General features: G+C 40.4%; 1 protein-coding gene across 3 annotated transcripts; it reads left to right on the forward strand.

Moving 5' to 3' along the window:
- Positions 1 to 355: 355 nt before the first annotated feature.
- MFSD1 (major facilitator superfamily domain containing 1) lies at positions 356 to 22122 on the forward strand (the record flags this gene model as incomplete). Of its 3 annotated transcripts, XM_081138731.1 has the most annotated exons (16): positions 356 to 630; positions 2682 to 2734; positions 3781 to 3893; positions 5771 to 5813; positions 6099 to 6166; positions 7712 to 7820; positions 11164 to 11266; positions 13306 to 13404; positions 13825 to 13936; positions 14847 to 14903; positions 15248 to 15404; positions 16664 to 16761; positions 17346 to 17458; positions 18050 to 18097; positions 18986 to 19043; positions 20063 to 22122. In XM_081138731.1, the coding sequence occupies exons 1-16, from the start codon at positions 474 to 476 to the stop codon at positions 20064 to 20066; spliced, it is 1392 nt and encodes a 463-aa protein (XP_080994857.1). In that variant the 5' UTR covers positions 356 to 473. The 3 variants fall into 3 exon arrangements, with proteins under 3 accessions (XP_080994857.1, XP_080994858.1, XP_080994859.1); XM_081138732.1 differs by lacking the exon at positions 20063 to 22122 and having other exon boundaries at positions 368 to 630; positions 18986 to 19047; XM_081138733.1 differs by lacking the exons at positions 356 to 630; positions 2682 to 2734 and adding an exon at positions 3376 to 3426 and having other exon boundaries at positions 20063 to 21824.
- Between the last annotated feature and the right edge of the window lie 4174 nt (positions 22123 to 26296).

Here is a 26296-nt window from a genome sequence, read left to right on the forward strand (position 1 = left end):
GCAGAAGGCAGTCCATCGACTCCGGGAGAGTCAAGAGCCGCGGGGGAGGCTGCGGGAGCCAAGCCGCGGGAAGCGGGTGCGCGCGTCGGCGTCCTTAGCGCGGGAACCAGCGTCGCGCGGGTGCGCGGCCCGCACTTTCTCCGCGGCAGAGGCGCCGGGGGCGCGTTGGGTGCATTTGGAAGCAGGCCCGGGAACCACGGGACACGCGGGGGGCGCCGGACGGCCGGGGCGCGCAGCCCCACACAGCCCGCCGGGGCAGACCGCCGCAAAGCCCCACTTCCGGGCCTTCCCCGGGAGCCCCGCCACCGCGTGATCACGTGAGCGCGGCCCTGCGTGACCTGCGCGCGTCACGTGAGCGGCCGCGGTCATGTGGCCTCCGCCTCGGCGGGGCTCTGGCCGGCGGGCTCTTCCCTGGTGCCGGTGCCTTCGCCGCTCCTGCCGCCGCCCCTGCTTCCCGGCCTCCCGCCGGCCCCATGGAGGAGGAGGAGGAAGCGCGCGGGCTTCTGTCCGGCGGCCCCGCCGAGGCCGGCGGAGATGCCCCCGCCCCCGGGGCGCTGCGGGCCCTGTGCGACCCCAGCCGCCTGGCGCACCGGCTCTTGGTGCTGCTGCTGATGTGCTTCCTGGGCTTCGGTGAGCTGTCCGCGGGGCGGGCGGGGCGGGCAATGAGAAAACCCGTGACCGTCCCTTTCGGGGCCCTGGGATCAGCTCACACCGGCCCCCGGGCCTCAGCGCGGCTGCTGGGTCAGCTCCGCGCCCCATTCAAGCCGGGCATCCCGAAAGGGGGTCGGCGCACGGAGCTGGGCGTTCCCCTCCCCGCCCCTTCGCCCCGAGAAGCCCCGGAGGCCAGCAGCTCGCTTCCCGGGGCCGTGGGCCCACGGAATCTCTAGGTAGGCCGGCTAGTTTCCTCGCCGGGCGCTCGGCTCGGAAGGAATTCAGAAAGTTTGAACTCCCTCCCTTCCCTCCTCTTCTCCCCGCTCCGCCTGAGAAAGACTAAAAAAAAATCATCCGTCATTTCGTTGGTCTTCCTGTAAGTTTCTCACCGTGTTTCGGAAAGTGAACGAGTGCGTCCTGCCCGTCGCTCGAGAGAGTGAACGCGCCGGTCCCCGCCCTCCCGCTCGCCTCCGCGCCGCAGCCTCCCTGGGCCGGGCTTGCGGGCCCCTTGGCCGTGGTCGGTGTCACGCAGGAAATCGGATGGCTTTGAAGGCAGATTCTTGAGATAATTTTTGAAATTTCTTTCAGTGTTCCAGCAACTAACTTATTCAGCAAAATTCTATAGTCAGTATTAGTTTGGTATGAAAGTAATAAAGCGTTTTTCAGGGGGATCACAGGAACTGGTGTAGTCAACAACTTTAGTTAGGAACATTATTATGGTGGGTAACTATGCTACTGCTGGAATCCATTAGTAGGCATGGAGGATGCTTTGGGCTTTAGTTTCTTTGCCGATCTTTTTAAGCCTCCACCCCACCCCAATCCCTTTTTAAAAAATTGATATAACAGAGAGGGGGAGAGAGAAAGAGAGGGGGAGGGACGGAGGGAAGTAGAGAGGGAGACATTGATTTGTTCTACTTATCCACACATTCAGTGGTTGCTTCTTGCCTGTGCCCTGACCAGACATCGAACCTGAAGCCTTGGTGCATCTGGAGGACGCTTTAACCAACTGAGCTACCCGGCCAGGGCTCCCAGTCCTTTTTCTGAAAGAGGATGCCCATCCATTAGCTTTAAATCATGATAGTTGCACCCCTTACAACAGTGATTAAAGCAGGAACTACAATTTGCTGGTTTAGGAACAAAAGAGAACAACACAAAGCACTTAAAATTGACCCCATTCAAGCAGACAGATCATTTTTGGTAACTTATGGTGCGTAACTTACTTGCCTGGGTTTCAGAAACCAGATTCATACCCTTCTAATGACAATTTTTTTCTTTTGAATCGTAGCTTCTAATTATACTTTTAGAGAGTTAGTGGGAAAATGGAGGCAGTATTATCTTGAAGCCTATCACATATCTGTGAATTACAGTATTTTAGAAATAAATCTCAGTGAGTGAATGTCAAACCTTGCTCCACTTCTCTGTTACTCAGCAGCAGACATTTTTGTATTTTTACTTAATCCTTTGGAACTCTATTGTATTTTTCTTCACTCCTGGCAATTTGTTTGCTAAATTATTTGATTTGGGGCATTCTGTTTGTATAATTAGAACTGTTGTTTAAATTAATTAGTCAAAGTAGTTAAACTCCATTCCTCTGCTCTCAAGATAAGTGGTGACCTCAGGTAACATTACTAGGAAACTGCTGAGGATGTGAAATTTTTAGTGTGTCTGTGTCTTGGTAACTTTAAGTAAGGGAAATATGGTGCTTTGTGAAGATGCTAAGAAAATATTAGACATGAAGCATCATGAAAGTAAAATGCAAGAACAATTAGTTATTGGTTAACTTCTTGGCCTAGGTTCCCCATATTTGCTTTATATGCACACTAGTAGTTTGTAAATGATCAGGCACATGTTCTAATGGTTATTCGGCTACAGCTTAGAAAATAATGGTAGACAGAAGAAGTTTCCATAGTGTCAGTCCTTGAACCCCAAATATAAACATTTAAAATCACCATTTGAATCGTAATTGCAACTTGAAACTCTCATATGGATAGTATTATTACTTAGAAAATATTTGTTCTTCCTTTTTTCAGGCAGCTATTTTTGCTATGATAATCCTGCCGCCCTTCAGATTCAGGTCAAACGGGTAAGTTGATTTTCACCTTTGTTTGCTTCAGGGAAGGTGTAGCTGTTGAGGCTTCCTCAGCTCTCAGGTTACCTTGCCTGCAACAGTGTCCAGTGAATCCATTTTAATATCTGTAGTCACCAAATCTGTGTGTGGCCAGGAGTGTTCTTGAGTTGGAATGAATGGCCACAAAATGCATTTGTAGCACTTGTTTGTAACTTGATATTGTTTCACAATTTAGATAACTCATTATGTGCTATTTCCACAGTTTTGCCGGAAAGCATTAGCAAATTTTTGTTTGCTTTTCATTCTCCCTTTGAGTGACCATCTGAATGACAAATGATTTGGTAGCAGAGCTTTTTGCCTTCTTAAACACCTTGCTGACTGGTCACAAGATAACTCATGTCTGCACTCACATTAATTTAAGTAATTTTAAACACCTTACTGACCAAAGTAGCCGGCCGCATGGGCGAGTTCTGGTTTGAAATAGCCAGTCAGCAAGGTGTTTAAATATGTTTTGTTGTTATTTTGTTTTTTAAATGCAGATACTGATTGTAGAGGATTGTCCATGTCAGTGTTTTTAGTCTGATTTTGTAAAAATGAATTTGATAGTTACAATTTCTTGTGCATTTAGATAGTCTCTTTTCTTTGTCTTTGGACAGGGAGAAATGCATAGATTGGCTCTTCACATTCTAGAATGAAAGGGAAAGAAGGTATGAGTTAGTTGGGGGAGGCTAAGATTATTTTTTCCGTGTGGTGGGGAGCCCCAGTGCAGGTAGTGTAGGGGGAATAAGAATATAGACTAGATAGGCAGATGCCGACAGAGGTGGTCTCCATAGTGGGCGACCTGATTCATTCTGGACTCCACGAAGCCTCGCATTTGGACTCAAAAACCCCCGCATGTGACCCTTTTCTGAGGCAGCGGCCATAGCTGCCCTGAGAATCCCAAAGCAATCAAGTGTCTACAAATGGTTAAGAAACTGCTGCCCTACACAGAAGAAAAATGTTTTGGTTAGTTACTAAGCTTAACTGTTTGGAAAAGATAGTTTTATTTTCTTCCCATGTAGGATATGCAGGTGAATACCACGAAGTTCATGCTGCTCTATGCCTGGTACTCTTGGCCCAATGTAGTTTTGTGTTTCCTTGGTGGCTTTTTGATAGACCGAGTATTTGGAATACGGTAAGCTTGGGTAAAATCTGATTATTAGGGAAACAGAACTAAATTAAATTTCTACAAAGAACTGAATAAAATTCTGTATTGCTGTAATAATCTGTAGTAGGTTTTTTTTTTAAATTTTAAATTTTAAGTTTTTATCCTCACCCGAGGACATTTTTCCATTTCTTTTCGGAGAGAGCGGAAGGGGAGGGAGAGAGGGAGAGAGAAACATCGATGTGAGAGAGACACAGTGATTGGTTGCCTCCCGCACGCCTGGACAAGGGTGAGCCTGCAGCCGAGGTACATGCCCTTGGCAGGATTGAACCTGGGCCCTTTCAGTCCACGGGCCAACACTAACCACTGAGAAAACCAGCCTGGGCTGCATGTTTTTTTAAAAATATATCTTTATTTCAGAGAGAGGAAGAGAGAGGGAGAGAGAGAAACATCAATGATGAGAGAGTTGTCATTGATCAGCTGCCTCCTGCATGCCCCCGACTGGGGATCGAGCCCCCAACCTGGGCACGTGCCCTGACCAGGAATGGAACTGAGACCTCCTGGTTTATAGGTTGTTGCGCAATCACTGAGCCACACCCTGCCAGGCATGCATTAGTTTTTTTTAAAAAGATACTTTTATCTCTCTGGAATTGATTTTTGAAACTAGGTTGGTGCTTCAATTAAGGTTGGGACTCATGAAATAAGGTAACGTAGTTATGCCCTCACTTGGGATCAGGTAGGCCACAGTCTGAATTCCACTGCTGCCACTTGCTCAACTTCCCAGATCTTCTGAGCTGTTCTTGGCTTCCTGAGCTTCAGTTTCCTCATTGGTAGAATATGGATAATAATTTCTGCCTTGCAGGGTGGTTGCGACGAATGAAAAATGGATGTACAGTAATTGGCACATATGTAGTATTTGCCTCTCTCTAGCGAGACTTCCTTTTTCTGCTTTTCTTTGGGCATTGAACTTTTGTGACCACATCTGTTAGAGAAGGAAGAACACTATAAGCTTTGTCACTTTTCACCCTTATGTGTGTGTGTGTGTGTGTTGGCAGTGGAGGCTTTAAGAGATGTAGAATGGGAATATTTTCAGAAGGCAGAGGGCAAAAATGACGGGCCTTCCAACCATGTCTGGTGGAAAAGAATTGAAGAAACTGGGTGTTTAGACTTGGAAACTAAAAAATTTTGAAGAGTTAGGGTATTAAGAAAGAATCAAATTTCTTTTGCTGGATCTAAAGGGATAGAATTGGCTGGAAACTTTGGGGGGACAGATTCCACTTACTATGTTGCAGATGGGGACCATCGTGGGTTTCCATTGCTGAAAGTGGTGTAGCCATTTCATAAGGGTGGTGAGAGGGATTTGCATTTTGGAAGTACCTTTATTCCTAAGGACTTCTAACACTGGCATTTTACTACTCTGGGGAAACACTAATCAAATATTCAAAGTGTGGAATGTTTGAGTAAACAGATTTGTAATTGTATTAATATGGTTGATATTTCTTCTTTGAAAAAGAGTTTTTAGGTATCAAGAATTATAACCACTTAAAATTACTTAATCTGTCATTCCTTGAAATTAATCTTCAGGTATTAATAGGAATTTTATAAAGAATATCCATTTTTAAATGGGAGCCCTGGGTACCTCATGAAGATTATTTAACAAGTTTTGTTTAAGAGATGGTAGTGCTTTAAACAAACACATGCCATTACTAACGCCTGGAATCCCCTCAGAAGTCAAGACTTCTGCAAATTAGCTTTCATCCTAAAAAAGCTGCTGACCTCAGAGGCAGACCAGGCTTCATTTTTCTTTCCTTGGTGGGAATGCAGGGAGGTCAAAGAGAACATTACTGAAGGACATGGTGAATGACATATTCTTAATTCATATTCTCTCTCTCTCCCCCTCCCAACAGATGGGGCACCATTATTTTTAGCTGCTTCGTTTGCATTGGACAGGTAAGGAAGAAAAAACAGTTATTAAGTGATAGTGACTTGAATTTTTTCTAATTTCGGCAAAGATGTGTTTAATGAATACCTAACTTAATTAAGCTGGGTTCCCAAATGCCCATATACTAGAAGGCATAATCCATTTTAAGGCTGAGACAATGAACTTGAATGTTTTAATTTTACAGATTTACTAACAAGGAATATTAAAATTATTGTAGAAGTTGTGATGCATCAAAAGCTACTTATTTCTCTTGAATACCTTGAATTTACTCTTTCATTGGTTCTACATTATAGGTTATTTTTGCTCTGGGTGGAATATTTAATGCTTTCTGGCTCATGGAGTTTGGAAGGTTTGTGTTTGGGTAAGTTACGCGTAATTTCATTTGCCCTAATATATTGTTTTAGTGTTCAGCTATCAGTTTATTAAGGATTTACAAAAAATATATTGTATCTTATGGAGAATTACTTCAAGTTCTTGAAATGTAGCCACATATAAGACTGTTTATTATTTGTCTTAATTTTCCTTTAAAGTAAGAAACAATTTTGGGTGGCCATAGTTAACTCTGTGTGGGGTTTGAATATTAGTCATCCAGAAATGACATTTTTCCTAGGTGTTTTGCTTTTCTGTTGTATTGAAACTATGACTTAAACCTCATTTATAGTATTATAGTGCAGACAGTCATTTTCTAGGTTGGTGATTCATGGACATTTTGCTGTTTTTTAGTGGGTAATGTACAGGTCCTTTTGAACCCTGTTGAAAAGGCTTGAATGAGCACAATATCAATCGGCTGAGCTTTATGAATTTCAGAGTTGTTCAGTAAGCCCATTCTGAGTCCAGCCTTGGGCTTCCTGATCTGAGGGGACACAGATGATAGAACATATTCATTCTTTAACTTAAAAGTATAACTTACTCAGTCTTTGCACTGATACCGGGGACATATAGACATGTGACGTACTCCGAAAAATGTTCTAAGTGAGAGAGAAGGAAACAAAATGTATATAAAAATAGAAAGGGATTCAGATGGAACTGTGGTCAGAATTGGCTTCATGGACAAAGTGGGCCTTGGCATCAGTGTAGGATTTGGATGAGCAGAAGAGAGCGGAACTATTCTTGAACTAGGACAGGGTAAACAAGGCTCAGTGTTAGGATATGGAGGAGCAGCTCTTCACTGAAGGCTTGGGAGTGGGAGGGCGGTCAATATGTAGAACTCCCAGAAGGAAAATTAAAAACCAGGAAGTAGAAGAATGTTGAACAGGGAAGGTATGGGCCTGAAAAGTGAATGTTTGTGTTTTCACAAAGCATGGCTCACTCTTCACATGGACATTGTATGTAGCATAGATGGTGATGTGGTAACCCAGAGTCCTTTTATTGCCTGCCATGGTTCTTATTGCGGCATATCAAATTCCCCAAAACTCTGCAGTGGACTTGGTGGGTCAGGAATTTGGATGGGATACAGCATGGACGGCTTGTCTGTGTACCTGCTGTTTCGAGCCTCAGCTGGAAAGTTACGTGGACTGGAGTCATCTGAAAGCTCGTTGATTCACCTCTGGCACTTAGTTGGATATCTTGAAGACTGCACTGTTGGCGTGACGCCTAAGTGTGGCCTCTCTGCGTGGCTCAGCTTTCTCACTGCGTGGTGTACTCAGGGAAGTTGGACTTCTACAAGGTTGCTCAGGGCTCCAAGTGGGAGTGTTTAAGTGAAAAAGCAGATGTCATCTTTTATGAACCAGTCTTGGGATCACACGGCGCAACGTTTACTATATTGTATGGTGGAAGCAGTCAGCCCACCTGGATTCAGAGGAGGAGATAGCGACTCTACCTTTTGATAGGAGGGTTGTCAGAGTTTTAAATCTACTGCATTCTAACTTTGGTCTTTCTTTAAAAGCTTGACTTTTCTCATTTTTAGGATTGGTGGGGAGTCCTTAGCAGTTGCCCAGAACACATATGCTGTGAGTTGGTTTAAAGGCAAAGAATTAAACCTGGTGTTTGGACTTCAACTTAGCATGGCGAGAATTGTAAGTATCACAAACCTAATGAAGCCAGATAGGAAGCAAAAGATTGAATCTCACAGTTATCTCTTAGAAATTTCAGGATGAGATGTTTGTGTGGGTGTATTAGGTCTTGATTTTTTAATATATTTCTCTGGCCCATAGTATAGCATTTACCTTACTTTAATTAAGGGATTTCTAACCTTATTTCATATAGGAAACTGGCTAAAATGGTTAAATGAACATTCATTAGTTCAAAGAATCTGAGCTTTGGAATGGATCTTAGTAAGTTTCATTGTCTAGTTTCATACCCATTTTAGCATCTCTGCTATGGAATCTTCACATACGATCATCTCCTGGCTCTGCTTGAGTATTTTCAGTGATCAGAAGTTCACTGTGTGATGAGGCAGCCCATCTACCTCAGTTAACTTTATGAAGCTCAACTTCACATAGAGATGAAATCTGCCTACACAAGTAGCTTTTACCGATTGCTCCGACTTTTGCCCTCTGTAGTTAATTTTTAGCTCCTTGCTATGTGCCAGCGCTTTGCTGATAAAGACAGCTCTTAAGTTCTTGGTCAGACATGCTCATTTGCTGTGCTTTTCTAAGCCACACTACATGGATTTCAGCTCTCGGACCATGGTGTTCACACATTTCTGGACTCAGCGCAGGTAGCCAGTCAGTACTCCTCCTCAAATCTGAAACTGCAAATTGATCATGGTGTTTCAGGCTTGGTCTGATAGAGGGTACACAAGGGAACAACATTATGCTTTTATTAATGTACCCATCAGGTGTTGGCAGTCTCAAACCTCATTAGTTTTTTTCCTCATTAACTCCTATGAATAGAATTTTTGTTTTTTAATTTGCCATTAAAAATCAAGATTTAGACTAATAAATGGCATGAAAATGCTTGTAATACATCCTTAGGGCTGAAGAAGTCCTGCATAAAAAGCTTTTAATGTGATAGTTTATCATATGAAGTATATAGCATGTTTTGTACACGTAGGGTCTAATTTTCCACTGTTGTAAACAGTGCTGTTGTGTGACACTCTCTAAAACGTGTCTGCATCTCTGTTTCCTTAGGCTAGGTTGCTAGAAATGGAATTATTATTGAGTCAGAGGGTTCGCTAGGGATTCTAGGACTGTTGAGACATACTTTCACAATATCCTCACAGATATTTACATCCCCATCTGTGGAATACGGGAGGATCGTTTTTGTTATAGCTTTGATAATACAGGCTATTACTACTTTAAAAAGTCTTACCGGTTTGATAGGAAACATAAATATTATTTTAATTTATAATTCTCTGATAATTAGCATGGTTTCCCATGTTTTCTAAATTTTATCTGCAAGGATATTTGGAGTACTTCATTATATATCTTGTGTAAGTCAAGACACACGTGTGGCAATTTGTGGATCTCATTGTGTAATAACTTCTCAAAGGAGGAAGTAGGACCAGTTGAGTGAGACTCATTTTCAGTGACGCTACTAGTGATTTTCATATTCTTTTCTGTGCGGCCACAGACTTGTTATAATCTATTCAGCCATGTATGGAGGAGCGCTAAGTTTCTGGAAAGGAATCTCAGGAGCTTCTAGGATGCACAGTGGGGATTCTTAGAATGGCGGGAAGACCTGAGGAGGAGCTGGATATCTCAGACAGCCACCTCATTTCTTAGTGTTTGACCTGTCAATAGCATTTAGCACAGTTGACATTCCCCCTTCCTTGATTTCTTCTCTTGGGTTCCAGAACCTTACAGTCTCAGTTTTCCTCTTGCCCGCTGCTTCTCTGTCTCTTTTGCTAGTTCCACCTTAGTCTTCTCAATCTGTAAATGTGGGAGTGCCCCAGAGCTTGGTCATTCATCATCTTCGCTTTTCTTTTCATGCTCATTTCCTTGGTGATCTTACTTACTTTCGAAGTTTTAGATAGCATGTCTTTGCTCCTGAATATTCATCACTTGTCCAGGCCTTTCCTTGAGTTCCGTACAGGTGTATGTAACTTCCTACTTGACATTCCCATTTGGATGTCTAGTAGGCATATGAAACCTGATATGGCCAAAACCCAGCTCTGATATTCTGCCTGCCATCTCTCAAACCAGCTCATGCGCTGGTTCTCTCCTTAGTTACTGGCAACACTTTTCTTCCTGTTGCTCAAACACTGTAGTGTCATCTGAAACTCCTTTTTTGTTTTTCCCCCCACACTCCATGTATTTTTCTTTAGCAAGTCCTATTAGCTTGATCATCAAAATATATCCATATTCCCGCCACTTCTCACTTGCCCATTTTTGCCACCCTAGTCCAAGCCCACGTCTCTGTTCTGGGTTGTTGCAGTAACCGCCTGATGACGTCCTTGCTTCTGCCTTCACGCCCACCTGCAGTCTTTTTGGATAAGGCAGCCAGAGTGGGTCTTTTAAAACATACATGGCTTGTTCACTTCTCTTTCAAAACTCTAATGGCTGGCTCGCTTACACAGAGTAAAAGCCAAAATCCTTATGACCCATAACATCTCCCCTTCACTCCTGCCCCTGCCATTTCCTCTCTGAGATGTTATCTCATCCCTCTTCCTTTACACTGTTCCAGCCTCTGCCTCCTTGCCATTCCATGAGCACACTGGGCAGCCTCCCTCTGGGGCCTGTGCGTTGGCTGTTCCTTATGCCTGGACTGCTGTTCCCCCAGATGTCCTCACAGCTAACTTCCTTCAGGTTTTTACTCCAAAGTCACATTCCCCGTGAGGCCTCTGCCCCTGTATATTCTCCTTCCCTGCTTTATATTTTCTCTTATTTTTTCAAGCACTTTTAAGTGCTATTTAATGTACTACATATTTTACCTCTTCTACCCCTGTGAGAGCTAGAAATTTTTTTCATCTGTTCTTTATTATATATCCAACCCCTAGAACAGTGACTGGCGAATAATCAGGGCTCAATGACTGCTACATGAATGGATAAATGAATTAGGATATTATCTGTAACTTTTACCATCATCTTGTGGACAGAGGACGAATTTTTTTTCCAGATGTCAATACCAGGAAGAGCTGAGCTTTTTCTCAGCTAAGGTTTATTTTGTCATAGGTACCCTGTGAATTTTGTAATTCATGTTTCATTTTTGTTTTGGCTACTAAGAAGTTATAGATGTACTGTGCTGTTTGAATACTAGCATTTTCTATAAATTTACATTTTTTTGTGTGTGTAGTAATCTTATCTGTGGCTTTATCTTAGTTTGTTAGTTCTTTCCTCTGTAGTGTTTTAAAAATTTTTATCTCTGATTAATCTGAGTGCTATATATCTATTCTCTAAGCCACCTTACATCCTATTTTTTGAACAAGGCAGGACTGTAAGTGAAAGGTTAATTTTTTTTCTTTTCCTTCCCTTTCAGGGAAGTACAGTGAACATGAACCTCATGGGATGGCTGTATTCCAAGGTTGAAGCCTCGTTGGGTTCTGCTGGTCACACAACCCTTGGAGTCACGCTTATGATTGGTTAGTGAATCCTGATGTCCAGCATTTTGTCTCTTCTGAAAGCGTGTCATAGGCAGTGTCATGGCAGAGAGGAAAGAACACTGGAATTGGGGTTAGACCATGTCGGTTATAATTTTGCCTGCACAGTTCACGAGTTCTTTGACCTAATTAGAAATAGGAAGGCATTCACGCTGTTTGTGTTTTCAATTCCACTTTCTTAAAAAGGAGGATCTTGTCCCACTCTTGTTTACTTCAGCATTGTCCTGATGACTGAAAGTATGTATGTGAGAACTTTGAAAACAATCAGGAATTTATACGTGTAGAGCTTAGATTTTGTAGAGATGATATGATGTGATGGGAAATCCACCAAGTTGGGGGTTAGGAGTCTGGGTTCTAGTCCTGGCTCTAACAGTTTTGTCATCCTGGACAAAGAAGTTAACCTTTAAAAGACGGCATTTAAAAGACAGCATCATACAAATGCCGTATATTTTCCAGGATCAACTGTACAAATAATGGTTTCTTTCCTTTTGCCTGTAAAAAAGAACGTATATGCTTAGGTTTCTGAGTATTTAATCTCTGCATCTCAGTTTTCTTTTCTGTAAAATTGTGGGTGTTTGACCAAAGGTATACAGGTCCCTCCTGGCCCTAAGTTCTCTTAGCTAAGGCTCCACTGTGCTGGTTTCTGGGTGGGTTGCTGAGAAATGTATGAGGCCCTCTGGATTCACTACCCGTGCTTTTGCTCTGACCACTGAATTTGTCTAACTGAGCCCCATGATGTGTAGAGGCCTAGAGAGACCTGTAAGATGGGGCGAATGTCCTGTGCCATCTTTTATTCCTTATAATTCCTTGATATAGCCTGGTAAAAAGAGGACAATCGAGTGGCAACCCGAAACAGGCGACTTGCACCTAGAGACTCCTTCTCTCTCCCGCTCAAATCCTTTGCCTTGCTTAAAACCTTTCGTACTCTCAAGTGCTCTTCAGTGTTCCTTCTAGTTCCCTATGTGATGGAGAGTGAGAATTTCAAAGAATTTTAGAGCCAGAGAAAACCTGTGCCATTATGAATCAAAGTGTCTTATTTTACAGATGGGGAAATTTAAGCCCAGAGAGGTCAAGTTCTGTGTCTAAGGTCATTCAACTTGTTAGTGGCAGAACCAGAACTAATGTCTACTGTCTGTCATTTCAGCAGTTTTCAAGTGGACTGTGTTATGTCAGCCAGTGAAAGATGCATTTATTTTACTAGGCTTTGCTTTTATTTATCCTCACCCAAGGATATGTTTATTGATTTGAGAGAGAGGGAGGGAGAGGAAGGGAGAGATATTGATGTGAAAGAGAAACCTCGATCTGTTGCCGCCTCCTGTATGCCCCCTGACTGGGGATTGAACCTGCAACCTTTTTGGTGTATGGGATGGCACTCCCACTGTCTGAGCCACCCGGCTAGGGCTACTCAGCTTCTTTTTAAAATTCTTGACAGGTGTAAACTTTATTCACTTTTTATCTGGTTTACAGTAATGATATGAGGTCAGCATTAGTGAGCAGTGTTGAATACACCAAGGAAAGAGAGTCCGAGCGACCTGTGCTCTGGGAAGGTGGGGCCCTCGGACTGCCAGAGGGTAGGAGCAAGGGTGACAGACTTTGGGAAGGCATCAGAAGGAAGATGAAGTGATCACAGAATCAGACTTTGATTTTATAATCCCCCCCGGCATCCAGTAGTAATTAATTGCTGCTTAGACTGAATTAAGGAAGGAAGACTAATTTGCTAGTCATCAGCTCTGTTCAGTTTGTATTCCACATTGGAGGGCTAGACTAGCTTCTAGTTTTTTCCATTTAATCTCCACCCTTCTACTGGGAAATAAATAGTAATAGCAACTACTGTTTGTTGAGTACTTACCATATGCTCTTCCCTTCCTCCTGTCCTCACTTAGTAATTGTGGGCTTTTCTTATGTGTGTCTAAATATTATCCCCTTTGGTTGCTGAGTTTTCTGCTGTTACTGTGATGTGCTGTGCTTTAAGGAACCTTCAGTCCGGCTCTCTTTTTAAAATGTCTCTTTTTAAATTATAGGGGGTATAACCTGTATTCTTTCACTGATTTGTGCCTTGGCCCTTGCTTACTTGGATCAGAGAGCAGAAAGAATTCTTCATAAAGAACAAGGAAAAACAGGTAAATCTAGTTGTGAGGAAAGTGGGACTTTGGGAGTTATGGCCTCTTTGAAATAATGTACAATTGTGCAGGTTCCTAATGCAGTGTTGGAAACCCAGTGAGGCTTAATACATGCTTTTTGATCTTTTATTTCCAAATCTATTTCCACTTGTCTAAATTTGGGGGGACATTTCCCTCCTTATATGTTCTTTGTATATTTGCAAAATGATGAGTGTCCTTATCATTAGGTAGGTAGATACTGACCTTACGTTTTGCTTTTTTAACATCTTTGTAAGTTATTCCAGAAACTATGTCCCAATAATTACTGGGAAGCGTATTTTTTAACTGAAATGCAAAGGTTAATCCCATGATAAATGAAAAATACTCTTGGCTTAGCTATGCAGAATTATACCGATATATCTCCTCCCATTCCTCCCCCAGGTGATGTTATTAAGCTGACCGACGTGAAGGACTTCTCCTTGGCCCTGTGGCTCATCTTTATCATCTGTGTCTGCTATTACGTGGCCATATTCCCTTTTATTGGACTGGGGAAGTGAGTAATCTCTAGTGTTTCACTTCTGTTGGCTAAATTATAATGAGATTTCAATCACATAAGTGTAATTTTTTTAGCTGTAAATCTTGTTTCTCTCGTTATAGTTTATATATACACAGGAATTCTTTCATTTCCTGGGATATAACTGATTTTCTTAGCTTCAGGTTTAATACTTTTTTTGTTTTTTTGAAGAAATGCCTAATAACAGTTTTTGATTCAAAATATTGGTTTATTTTAATGCCTTATTTTAGATTAGTATTTTTAAAAATTAGCTCTTTATCCCTTGGTTGGTCACTGAGAATGGAGACAGTGTATTGGCTCATAGTGACTGGGCATATTTTTATTTCTTAGGACTATAATTCCTCCACATTTAAATTCAGGATTCAAGTCAAATTTTTCTTTGCTTTATCTTCTACCTCTCCCTTTTTTCTTTGACAGCTGCTTAAACAGAACAGTGTGTGAGTGTGAATGTGTTTGGTGGGGGGTGTGTGCTTGTAATTATAACCTTTAAATTCAGGCTGTCACTCTAAGTAATTGAGACAAAAACCCTATGCATTATATAGCAGAACCTGTTCAGTACTGCTGTTAAGGAAAAGAAGCTTTCATGATTCCCTGTAGTAATGCTTTGGTTTTCTGAAAACCTGTGTGTACTGTTTATGGTATATGTTAACAAGGGGGAAGAACAGGCATCAGTATACTTTATTTAGTTAGTGAAATATTTATATAATAAACACTAAAGCTTTAGCTAGTTACTTGAAGATGAATAATATCAAATAAGGTGGGATAACAGTATCAAGAAGGAAAAGTTGACTAAGAATTATTTGTATTCAGTTTTATTTTGTCTTTATTTTTTTTTTTTTAAAAAACAGAGTAGTTCTCTCTAAAGTGCTTATTTCTCTCTCTATTTTAGAGTTTTCTTTACAGAGAAATTTGGATTTTCATCCCAGGCAGCAAGTGCTATTAACAGGTATTTCATTAATTCTATAAGTGCTTGTTGTGTGCCTAGTGTGAGTCTTTAATTGTAACCAAATGCTCTAAGATATATGTGGTGTAACATCCACATTGTGACGCCAATATTATATTGGGACTTGATCCTGAGTAGCCATCTTTGCATTAATGGAAAACCAGAGAAATCTTGCACCACTCTTTAAATCTTTATATTTATATTTACCAGTGACCATTTTAGAAGATTGTTAAACTAAATGAGCTAGGGTTTGCTTTGCCTGATGGTTTTAGGAACTTCTTGGATTTTTTGTTGTTGTTGGCTGTGATACATTTCATTAAATAATATCTTTTATGTTCTCTGGGCAGTGTTGTATATATCATATCAGCTCCCATGTCCCCAGTATTTGGGCTCCTGGTGGATAAAATAGGGAAGAACATCATCTGGGTTCTGTGTGCAGTGGTGACCACTCTTGCTTCCCACATGCTGCTGGCCTTTACACTGTGGAACCCCTGGATTGCTATGGTAATGTTGCTGTTAACACCTGGGGGGCTCGGGGTCCAGGGAGGACTGTGTAAATTTCATGTCAGGAGCCACACTCAGCTCGTCCAATAGCAGTGCTTTGGGACAGTGGGGAAACAATGACTTGATTTTGATTTCCACAAAATAACTATTTTAAAGTATATAAGTGTTGATTATTAATACATCAGATATTTTTAATTTTATTTGGTTTATTCAATAGAGTAACCTCAATGCTGAAATAGAATTTGAAATAAAATAGTCTTATAAAGGCCCAAATTCTTATTAGTTCCATTCATCTTTCTGTACTTGGTGAAAAGTGGTCATTCCATCATAGGTGACAAAAAAAAATCTATCAGGCCAATATACATGATTTCATATCCTCTTGTCTTTGACTATTAGTAGGTCAAAAAGTGATAAGGAACTCATCAGCTTTTTGTTATTGTTCTTCAGATTGTCATTTTTAAGACTACAGGCTGAAGTTCTCTTTTCCTTTCCTGTTAATAAAAGAATATCTTGATCATATAGGTGAGAATTCTGTAGGACGGGTTTCCTGGAGGTAGAAATGCTCTAGTAGAGGCTTTGCGCAGTTGACATCTTGATAGATATTCAGTAACTTTCTACTCACTTAGAGCTTTATCAGTAATATAAGAATCTGTTTCTAGTATTCTTGCCATTGTTGGACATTGGCATTATTTTAAGTTTTGCCCATATGATAGGTCTAAATCTTATTTGAACTGAAGTGGTAAGGTTCCTTTTTTAATTGAGGAAAAAGTCAGCATTAGGTAATGTTTAACAAGCAGTGGTTGTTGGTTCGTTGCCCTGCACTCCAGTTGGGTGTTGATGACCAAGAGGTAAGATAATGAACTATTGATGTGATGTTGCCTTAGTTGCTTAATTTGTAATTCCTAATAAAAACTGGAAAAGTAACTTGCCTAAAACAGTGGTAATAATTTTTTGCAAATTAGCTTTGTTTTCTTTCTTGGTTCTTACCTGTACCCTGGGCCCAAGCAGTTTTTTATATATATATATATATATATAAATAAAGTTGTTAAGACAGTGTGCATGTATTTTGTCACTAGAGGGATACTGTTAGGGAGGTCCAGGACTCTTTTTGTATTGAATATGAGTTTTAACCTGATTACAATAAAATTTGCATAAATATTCACATATTAACTATCGTGTCGCCATTGCTAATCTGCATCAAAGGAAAGTCACTTTGGTTATTATAAGACTTTTACACTTTTCTGTATTGCTTTCCACAGTGTCTCCTGGGACTGTCCTATTCATTGCTTGCCTGTGCATTGTGGCCAATGGTAGCATTTGTAGTTCCTGAACATCAACTGGGAACTGCATATGGCTTGTAAGTATTTGCACCGTGGATCATATAATGTCTCTCTTCATTGTACAACTTAATTACCACATGAAACTCCAGGTCTCCTCAGTCTAGTCATCTTTAGGCTCTGGGATAGCTCTGAAACTAGAACTAACTAGAAGTGTCAGCTGATCTATTTATGATACTGTGGTGGCAAGGAAAATGCTGCCAGCCTCCAGCAAGAGAGCTGGAGTTAAGCTAACCCATCAGAGGTGATTGCTGCCATTATCACCCCACTGCCTGTTTACCCGAGGGCTTCTCAGTGAGAAGCTGAGCTCTGGTCTCTGACCCGAAAGGCAAAGGGGGTTGGTATTCACTTAGCCCTTTCTTCGTTCAGCAGGAAGGTTTTGAGTTCATAGTGCACTTAATAAGGAAAGCTTCCTTACCTTTGAGCATCACTCTGGTAGAGGAAACAGTCATGGGATAAGAAAAACCTAATCAGGTCATCCCTGGTTGAAAATGTCTCTGAACATGAATACTGTGTGGTTTATAGTTACTAATATTTATAGTGAATTATTACTCTGTATGGAGACTTTTGAAATAGAAATGTGTTTTTATTTCTTAAATTATAGCATGCAGTCCATTCAGAACCTTGGCTTGGCGATCATTTCCATCCTTGCTGGCATGATACTGGATGCTCGGGGATATTTGTTTTTAGAAGTTTTCTTCATTGCCTGTGTGTCTTGTAAGTGTGCCATGTGGCAACATTTATTTAATTTCTTTTAATATGTAGCAGAATGTTCATATTTATGGTTTTAGGTTTTATTGCTATTCAGTTTTCCCTTTTATTTTTTTTAAAATATATTTTTATTTCAGAGAGAGGAAGGGAGAGAAGGGAGAGAGAGAGAGAAACATCAGTGATGAGAGAGTCATTGATCAGCCTCCTCCTGCACATCCCCTACTGGGGATCGGGCCCGCAACCTGAGCATGTGCCCTGACCTAGAATTGAACCGCGATCTCCTGGATCCTAGGTCGACACTCAGCTGCAGAACCACACTCGCCGGGCTGTTTTCCCTTCTTTCAAAACAAATCTCTGAGATGTATGTCTCAGATTTGCCTAATTCTTGGCCTGTGTATCAGAGCTTCCCAGCTGGTGACTTTGTAGTTCTCTGAAGATTTTTCACTTAAAAATAATGTAAGTAGTGTTTTTATTTTGAAATGCCAGTTACTAAAGATGTATTTGATGTGTCTAAGATTTACTTTGTGATTGTGGTTACGTCGGAGTCATTGGGAAGAAGTACGTGTTTTTAAGGGCTCTATGTTTTTTCACTTCCAGTGTCACTTTTAGCTGTGGTTTTACTCTATTTGGTGAATCGTGCCCAAGGTAAGTAGAAGTTCAGGTATTGTATTCTTACACCATGATGGATAGTCGTGTGGGTTCACTAGATTGTCTGCATGTCATTTTAGGGGCCAGTTAATGCTTTAACTCAAGTAATAATGACATTCTGTCCAAAGTTATGGAAACATTCCATTATATAACATAATTATGATTCTGGACCTTCACATTCATTAAAATTGTCATGTTCTTTCTGGCCAGTTCAATGTAAGTTTTATGAAATTTTAGATGTTGGTTTTATATTAGCACAAAGAAGTATCTTTAGAACCTAAAGCCCTTCCAGTGTTGTTTTATATTAAAAATAAATAAATAAATTTATTTCAACCTCATTTTCAGGTTGAAGGTATTTGATACAGAATGGGAAATTGCAGATTTTTTTCTTTTGTGGATAATCGTGTACTACCTGCATTTTTCCTTTTCCGTTATAAGATTTTGATGTTACCTTTATCAATTTTTCTAACTGGCCTTAGCCTTAAAGGTTGTTATGTATTTAGAAGGATTATTACGCATGCTGTTTAAATAATTTTAGGTCATTTCCTTTAATTTCTCTAAATTTTCAGTATTACTGAATATTAATACAATGTCCCAAGTAAGAAAACCTGAGGTAATATATAAGTCCAAACTTTAAAAAAAAAAGAAGCTAAAATTAAGGACTGACTATTTTTATCATATAAGAATTCCTTAAAAAACTTTTTTTCCCTTGGGAAGGTTCCAGGAGATAAACTCTTTTTTTCTTATCTTCCATAGCATTTTCTGTTACTTTAAGGTGTATCAGTGAAAGTGTGTGTGTGTATGTGCGTGTGCTTGTGTGCATGTTTGAATTTTACTTATAACAACTATATTGAAAAGATTCTATGCTTATTTTTTTTTTTTTAGGTGGGAACCTAAATTATTCTGCAAGACAAAGGGAAGAAATGAAACTTTCCCATACTGAGTAAGTATTGGAAAGAGAAAAGTTGTTTTTATTTTGAAAATCTTAAACATTACCTTTTTATTTCAAGGTATTAGGATTGAACTTCTAAGAAATTAGCCTTTTTCTTGCATTTCAAGAACCAATGATTATCTCTGGAAATATAACAAAATTCTTGTTTGTATCAGAAAATTTTAAAAGGTGGATATTTAAAAGTTAAATTAATTTTTTCCAAGAGTATTTACTACAACATAATAGTGATTCTATTTCCTATTCTTTTTAATTTTTTAGACATTGAATATATTTTTACTTTTAAATTTTATTTTTAAATATATACCATGTAATTGTAAGTTTTGCGAATTTTGAATAGGTTACTATCTGATAGAACGAGACTGTTTAGTTCCGGGGGTGATTCTTGGCTATCTCAAATTCCCTTTTAACATAGTAATTCTATTTCTAGAAATACATTTTAAGAAAATAATCAGAAGTGTTGTGAGTTTTTAATATTTTTGTTATAGTCTTGTTTATGATGTCAAAAAATTGGAAATATCCCGAATGTCCCAAAGTAGGGAAATGGTGAAATAGTATGTTTTTACAATCATGTTTTAGAAGGATTTTTAAAGTCAGAGATATATTTAACATGCTACATATTAAGTAAGCAAAAAATAAAAATGCAAATATAATATCCTAATTTTTTTTTTTTTAAGTATGCAGGCGCATGTATTTCTTATACCTGTTATTTTTATATAGTAGAAAAAATATGAAAATAGAAAGAAGTGAAAAAAAAGTCCCCAAATATTAAGTTTATTTGAATGGTAGGGTTATAGCAGTTTATTTTTTCCTTTGCTCTTCTATATTTTCTAAATTCATCCTGTGTTACTTTTACGATCAAGAGGAGTTAAAAGATTATCCAGCAAAATGTAGACTTTTACTATTTCGCACCATCTGTTTTGTAATGCTTATGATTTTTGTTTTGTAAACATGATGAGGCTTTGTGGGTTTTTCCTCCCCTTTTTGATAATTTATTGCATTATGTTTTGCAGATGAGAAGTTTAAATGACCATGTCATGAGAATGGGCTGCACACATCACTGATCTGAAAACCTCCATTAAAAATTTTTTTTATATATAGAGTTTAGTCATTAGGAAAAATAATGGCCTGGAAAGTTATATTTGTATTTCAAGTACACCTATTTCAAAGTATATTTGTGAGGACTGTTTTGCTCTCTGTCTTTTGTGTGTTGCTGAAGAATTTTACTACAGAATAGGCTAATCAACAGTGAAGTTTAGTAAATTGCTCTGGGACATGCAGGTGGATTTCAGTAAGAACAGTAAATAATGGAGATCATTGGATCTTGTACTGAGATCATTTGCACAAACTATTATCTTGGGGATATGGCCTTTTTTTTATCTTAAAGCAAAAAAAATTTTTAAGTTTTTGAGTGGATAGAAGGGATGTTTTATATAGAATAAACTATGGCATTTTAATAGGCATTCTCTTTTGTAATAGGGAATATTTGAAAGGCACTTTATGACGTCTCTTCATTTTCACAGATAACAGATTGTGTTCTGCTCTTTAGTTATGAGAGGTTGCTGAGCGGTGACCCTTTTGAGCTTCTTTCTCTCTCCATTACTGAGCACCTTTATTACTTAGGGACATAATTTCGTGGTACAAACTTTCTGTACATTTTTTATAGTCTAATTAATTACTAAAAATGCTCTTTAAAATAATTGCAAATCTGCATGAATAAAAACACTGTAAAAGGAATACATGATGTCTTCTAACTTGATTTTTTAAAAAATCTCAGAACACTGATTTTCACCCTTTATTTATGTGGAAAATATAAGAAAATCTGTGTTGGAATAAAGAAAATTTGACTAATTACAGTCATTGGAAGATTATGGGGTTTAGCTTTTCCACCAGAGTGGGACCTTAAAGTGACAGTTATGTTTTTCACATTAAATAAAATGTGAATATGAAATTTCTCTGACAGATTTAAGCACTTTAATCTACTTAGTCGTAGCATATTAAAGTCAAGGAATTTTCTGTGTGTTTTGCTATCTATGGGCACACAGATATTTTAAACAACAACTATTTAACTAAGGAATTTAGCTGATTATCTTGTTTCAAGTACATGGCATGACACTGTCTGCCTAAAGTTTGTGAAACAGATTGAAAGTGCATCCCTTTGCAGGGTAAGTGTACTTACCCCCATTCCTCTGATTTACAGTTATTGTGTCATTACTCAGTTGTTAGATCTTGAGGCTTTGACTGCCCTGTGACTGTTCTAGCCCATGGCTGGTGAATGTTGGCCTCACCAGCTGGGGCAGTGCAGGAAGTCAGCTGCTGCTGCTGGAGGGCTCTGTGGTCTGTTGCCTAATCTCTCCACTACCTCAGTGCCCCAGCCGCAGTGAGCTGCTTACATTTTTTTCAAATAAATCAAATTCTGTCCCTTCTCAGAGGCTTTGTCTACACTCCCTTTGCTTAGAATATTTTGTCCAGGATTCTCTGACCTGGTTTTACCTGATTTCCAAGAGGAAATCTTAGCCCCAGCTCAGAGCCATTATTCCTGTGGGAACTAATTCCGGTGGTCTTGGAAAAACCCTGTACTTTTGCTTCCTAGTTTACCTCAGCCTGCAATGAAGGATTTGCGATGGTGTGGGTTTCTGTCTCTTCCTTAGAGTGTAAGCTCCTTGAGGGCAAGAACCACGTCTGTTACGTTAATAATGATTGTGTTGATAATGCCTAATACAAAATAAATATTTTTTGAATGATGCATAAATAAAAAGGAAAGTAAATTGGAGTAACTCTTTTGAAGGATAAATTGGCAATGTGAATAAGAAGACCTAAAAGAGCTGTAGTGGTGGGCTGTGTGACTTTTGGCTTAGCAATTCCTTTCCTAATAGTTTATCCTAAGGAAACCATCAGACGGATATATACATAAATATATTTTAAGAAAGTATCTTCTTTGCATGATTGCTTATAATAGCCTAAAATAGGAAACCACTGTAATTATAAGAATAGAAGATTAGTGAAGTACATCATATCATGTGCCTAAAGTGAAATTAAGCAGTCATTAAATGGTTTCATTGCAGAGCATCCTGACATAGGGGCTGATGGCTTTATTATGCGGAGGACTCAGTGCTGCTTTTTGTAAAAACAAACACAGATGTGTCTGAAGCATATGTACATAAATGTCTTTGAGTTTGAAGAAAGTGGTATTAGTGTTCAGAAGGGAGGAAGGTAACAGGTAGTGTTTTCCAAAGAACCTGGAGATTGCAGGTCGGAGTTAAACAGAGCCCTGAGTTGGAAATAGAATTTGCATCAACAGGAAGAAAATTGCATGTGATAGGAGCTATAGGGACAAAGCAATAGAGAATGGGGTATGTGCTAAAAGAAATAATGCACTTATGTTTTGATCCCAGTGATAGCAAAGAATAGCTTTAAGTGGTCTGCAAGCTGCCCATGATTTCTGCAATGTCTCCACCTTAGCTTCATATCCCTTGGTGGCTTCCTTTTTTGTGTTCTTGGAGTGCCTCCCTGGGGGAGGAGTGGGGAGGTTGGTGAGCTCTGAGCAGGGATTTGCTGCTTAGAAGTTGGTGGGGAGAACTTGATGTTTTGTAAGAAATACTGAAAATATCCTGTTGTCTTCCTTACCCCAAATATTAAGGCTTGCTCAGTTTTCCAAGGACAATCTGATGATGTTGGGGCTCTATGTTTACCATGTTTGGGTAGTTTTAACCTTTCAAAGCAGACCCTATTTGCCCTGGGGAAGAGGTAAGTAAGTGTCAGGATAACAGGTGAAGCTCTTTCCCCTACCTCTGGCCCAGTAGAGTTCAGGTCATGCAGGCAGGCCAGACAGCCAACTTATGACACACTTATTACCACTAATTCCTCTGAGGTGTTTCTGTATGTGGTCATGTACTCAGGTGACATGTCCTCTCCTTGGTGGGTCTTTATTAGTCTCACATCTTGGCAGCTGTTCTGCCTAATTTACAGTACTCCCTAAACTCACTTTCCCCCCATAGGTTTTACTTCAGATCAGTTGTGTAATGAAAATCATTTTGTTTGGGATTAGCATGTATTTTGTAGGAGTTGGTCTTTTTGGAATGGATCACCTCTCATGCTTGTCTCCTAAGTTTACTAGGTAGTAGCTCTCTGTGCTTCCATTTCCTGATTAGCAAATAGAATATCACTTTTAGCATTCACATTCTTAATTTATAAAACATACAGGTACAGTTAGTTACCATATGTTAGATGTATATTCATTGATGCACGACCTAAAACATTGTCTAGAGAAATGCCTATCCGTTCCTTGCATTTAGTGGATTAGTTCATGGGTCGGACAGTATGGACCTTCCTATGATTGCTTTCAGATTCCTTTGGGCTCTCTGGCAAGTAAGTGAAACAGGCTCAGACATTTCTGGGATAATGGTGGCTTGTTTTCAAAACAGCTAGAAGTGTGGGCAGGTGACACTCTGAAGCTTCTGGTGAAGCTTATCCTGTTGTCCCCCTTACCCCAAATATTAAGGCTTGCTCAGTTTTCCAAGGACAATCTGATGATGATGGGCTCTATGTTTACCATGTTTGGGTAGTTTTAACCTTTCAAAGCAGACCCTATGTGCCCGGGGGAAGAGGTAAATAAGTGTCAGGATAACAGGTGAAGCTCTTTCCCCTGCCCCCTGCCCAGTAGAGTTCAGGTTTCAGAGGGTACAGTGGACAGGGGATGGACACACTGTCAGTGGAGTGAGGTGGGAGGCGGATGAGCGGGGAGAGGCTGGAGTTGAGCTGGCAGCAATGGAGCTGGGAGAGCTGAAGACGGCTGGAAGGAGAACAGGGCACTATATTAGCAGCAGGAAGCCTGGGCTGGAACATGAAAGTAGTCAGGAGATGGGCCTGGAGACAGGTCATCTCAGGTTTTAAGTCATTGCTCATGAAATGGACTGAGTGTCAGAGGAGACATACGTGTCCTCTTTGGGTTCCTGTGGGGTCTGTGAAGAGGGAGTCCAGGCCTGGAGGGTGGGGGAGCAGGGATTCGAATGGGCCTAAGAGGGTGGACGTATTTAATAGACATTTAAAATATTTCTCATGACTGTATTTTCTAGTTCTATGAATTTTAGTAATAGATTTGTGTTTTGGTTACCACAACCAGGATATAGAACACTTTCTTATGGACGTTTCAAAGGAGAATTATTGTAGTATTTTGAGAGAACATATATAAGCTGCCTTCATTTAAGCATCGTTTTCTAGCACTTGGGCTTTTAAAATGCTTTTCTAATCTGATGACAGTATGTAAGTTTTTATAATTATTTTACTTAATATGCCATCTTTTTTAGACTACAGTATTTCACCTTTTAATGTCTATGAAATTGGGATATATCTTGTCTTTGACATCATCTCACAATTCAAAGGAATGTAGTAGTGGGGAAAGCCAGGCATGATGCTATAGTAGTGCTTGGTGGTGTAAGGTAGGCAGATTTCCGTGTTATCATTTGTTGCTGGCGTCATTGCGCCCAGCCTCTTCAGTAGCGGTGGCGATTCACAGGTGTGGAACACGTAGACCGCCTTCCTTAAGGGTCTCGTCTGTTACTGGGGGAATGGACAAAGGACAGGGGCTGTGATCCGTACAGTGTGAGGAGCACTGCATAGAGCAGTGTGGCTCATGGTGCTCAGAGATGGTCTCTGAGCTGTATCGTAAAGGAGGAGCGGGATGATTCACCACAGCAGAGGAGGCCCGGGTGAGACGGGAGGACAGGAGGTTCCAGAGCTGCTCCTGAGAGAGCCTGCTGGTTAATGACAGTGGAGCGAAGGGAGCGCATGGAGAGTAGGTTGAAAACGTTCACATGAGGCACATTGCCGAGGCCTTTCATTCCACATTCATTTGATCTTAATCCTGAAGGCAAATGGGAGCTTTTGGAAAATGTTTATGTTGGGGATTAAGATAGGATTTACCTTTAGGAAGATTACTCGAGAAGAAGGAAGGGAATGAATTGGAGATTGAGGGGAACAAGTCTGAGGTCAGGAGAATGGTCAGTAGGTTGGGGCAGTGAAGCCCGGGAGAGATGATGGGAATTTGAACTAAGGCAGTGGCAGGAAAGGCGAGATCAACTTCTCGTGGTGCTTGGGAGGTTCAACTGACAATGTGATCGTGACACATGGGGGAGAGGCCGGAATTAAGGATGAATCCCAGATTTCTGGCTTGGATGGATGGTGTGCCATTTAACCAGGAAGAGCAGGTTTGGGAGGAAAATGATTTCAGTTTGGCTTTGTGAAGCTTGCAGTGCTTGAGGGTCTGTTGTATGAATGAAAGCGTAGGTTTGAAATATGACAGGATTTCCGGGCCATCACTGAGGCCATCAGGGAGTCAGTGAGATTGTACAGGGAGAGTGGGAATGAGGAGTGTCAAGGACAGAGTCCTGGGGCACACCCACCCACGCGTACAGGGTGGGCGCAGGATGAGGTGCAGAGAGAAGCAGGGGAGGGCATTCAGTGGAAACAAAGGGGAGTTTAGGAAGGGAGTGGGGACAGTGGCAAATGCCCTGAGGCTCAAGCAGGGTAGGGTCTCGGTGTCCATTCAGTTTTTAACTGGCAAGTCTGGTACGTTGTTGAGAGCAATTGTAGTGGGATGGGCAGCAGCCGGCTTGTAATGACTTGGAATATAAGTTGAAGGTAGAAATTGCAAAAAGGAAGTGTAGCCTGCCCTTGCGAGAAACTAGGCTATAAAAGAAGAGAGAACAGAAGGAGTCTTGACTGGCTGTTTCTTTGATTGTTGGGTTAATGCTTTATAAAGGTCTGGTTGTTAATGTGTTTTTGTTTTTCTACTTAAGAGTGGAACATTCTCAGGCTCTGTGATTCATTCATTTTCCTGGAGTGGCACTTTTTGCTTTTTCTTCATGATTTAACCACCATAAAAATGCCCAGTTATAGCTTGCTGCAAGAACGTAAGTTCTGCTCTTACCATGGAATCCTTCTTGAGGCCATTACCTTTGAAGTTGTTTGATACATTTAAAAAAATCCACCCCTCAACAAGAAGTTAAGAAATGGAAATACTAAAGAGATTTGGCTCGTTTACAAGAAAGTAAAAGATAATGAGAACACATAATGTTGTAAGCTTAGGTTATGCTGAATTGAAAATGACTGTGAAAAATTCCCCCTCTTTATTGTCTTTGAAATGTGGGCTAGAAAGTGAGAATGCTTGTAGGTGTTGTGTGTCCTGGAATTGTGTTGAATTGGAGTTGGTGTCAGAATAAATAAATCCCAAACAACTTGTGATTTAG

Source organism: Miniopterus schreibersii (assembly GCF_964146895.1).
Source record: "Miniopterus schreibersii genome assembly, chromosome: 5".
In the NCBI taxonomy this organism is placed as follows: Eukaryota; Metazoa; Chordata; class Mammalia; order Chiroptera; family Miniopteridae; genus Miniopterus; species Miniopterus schreibersii.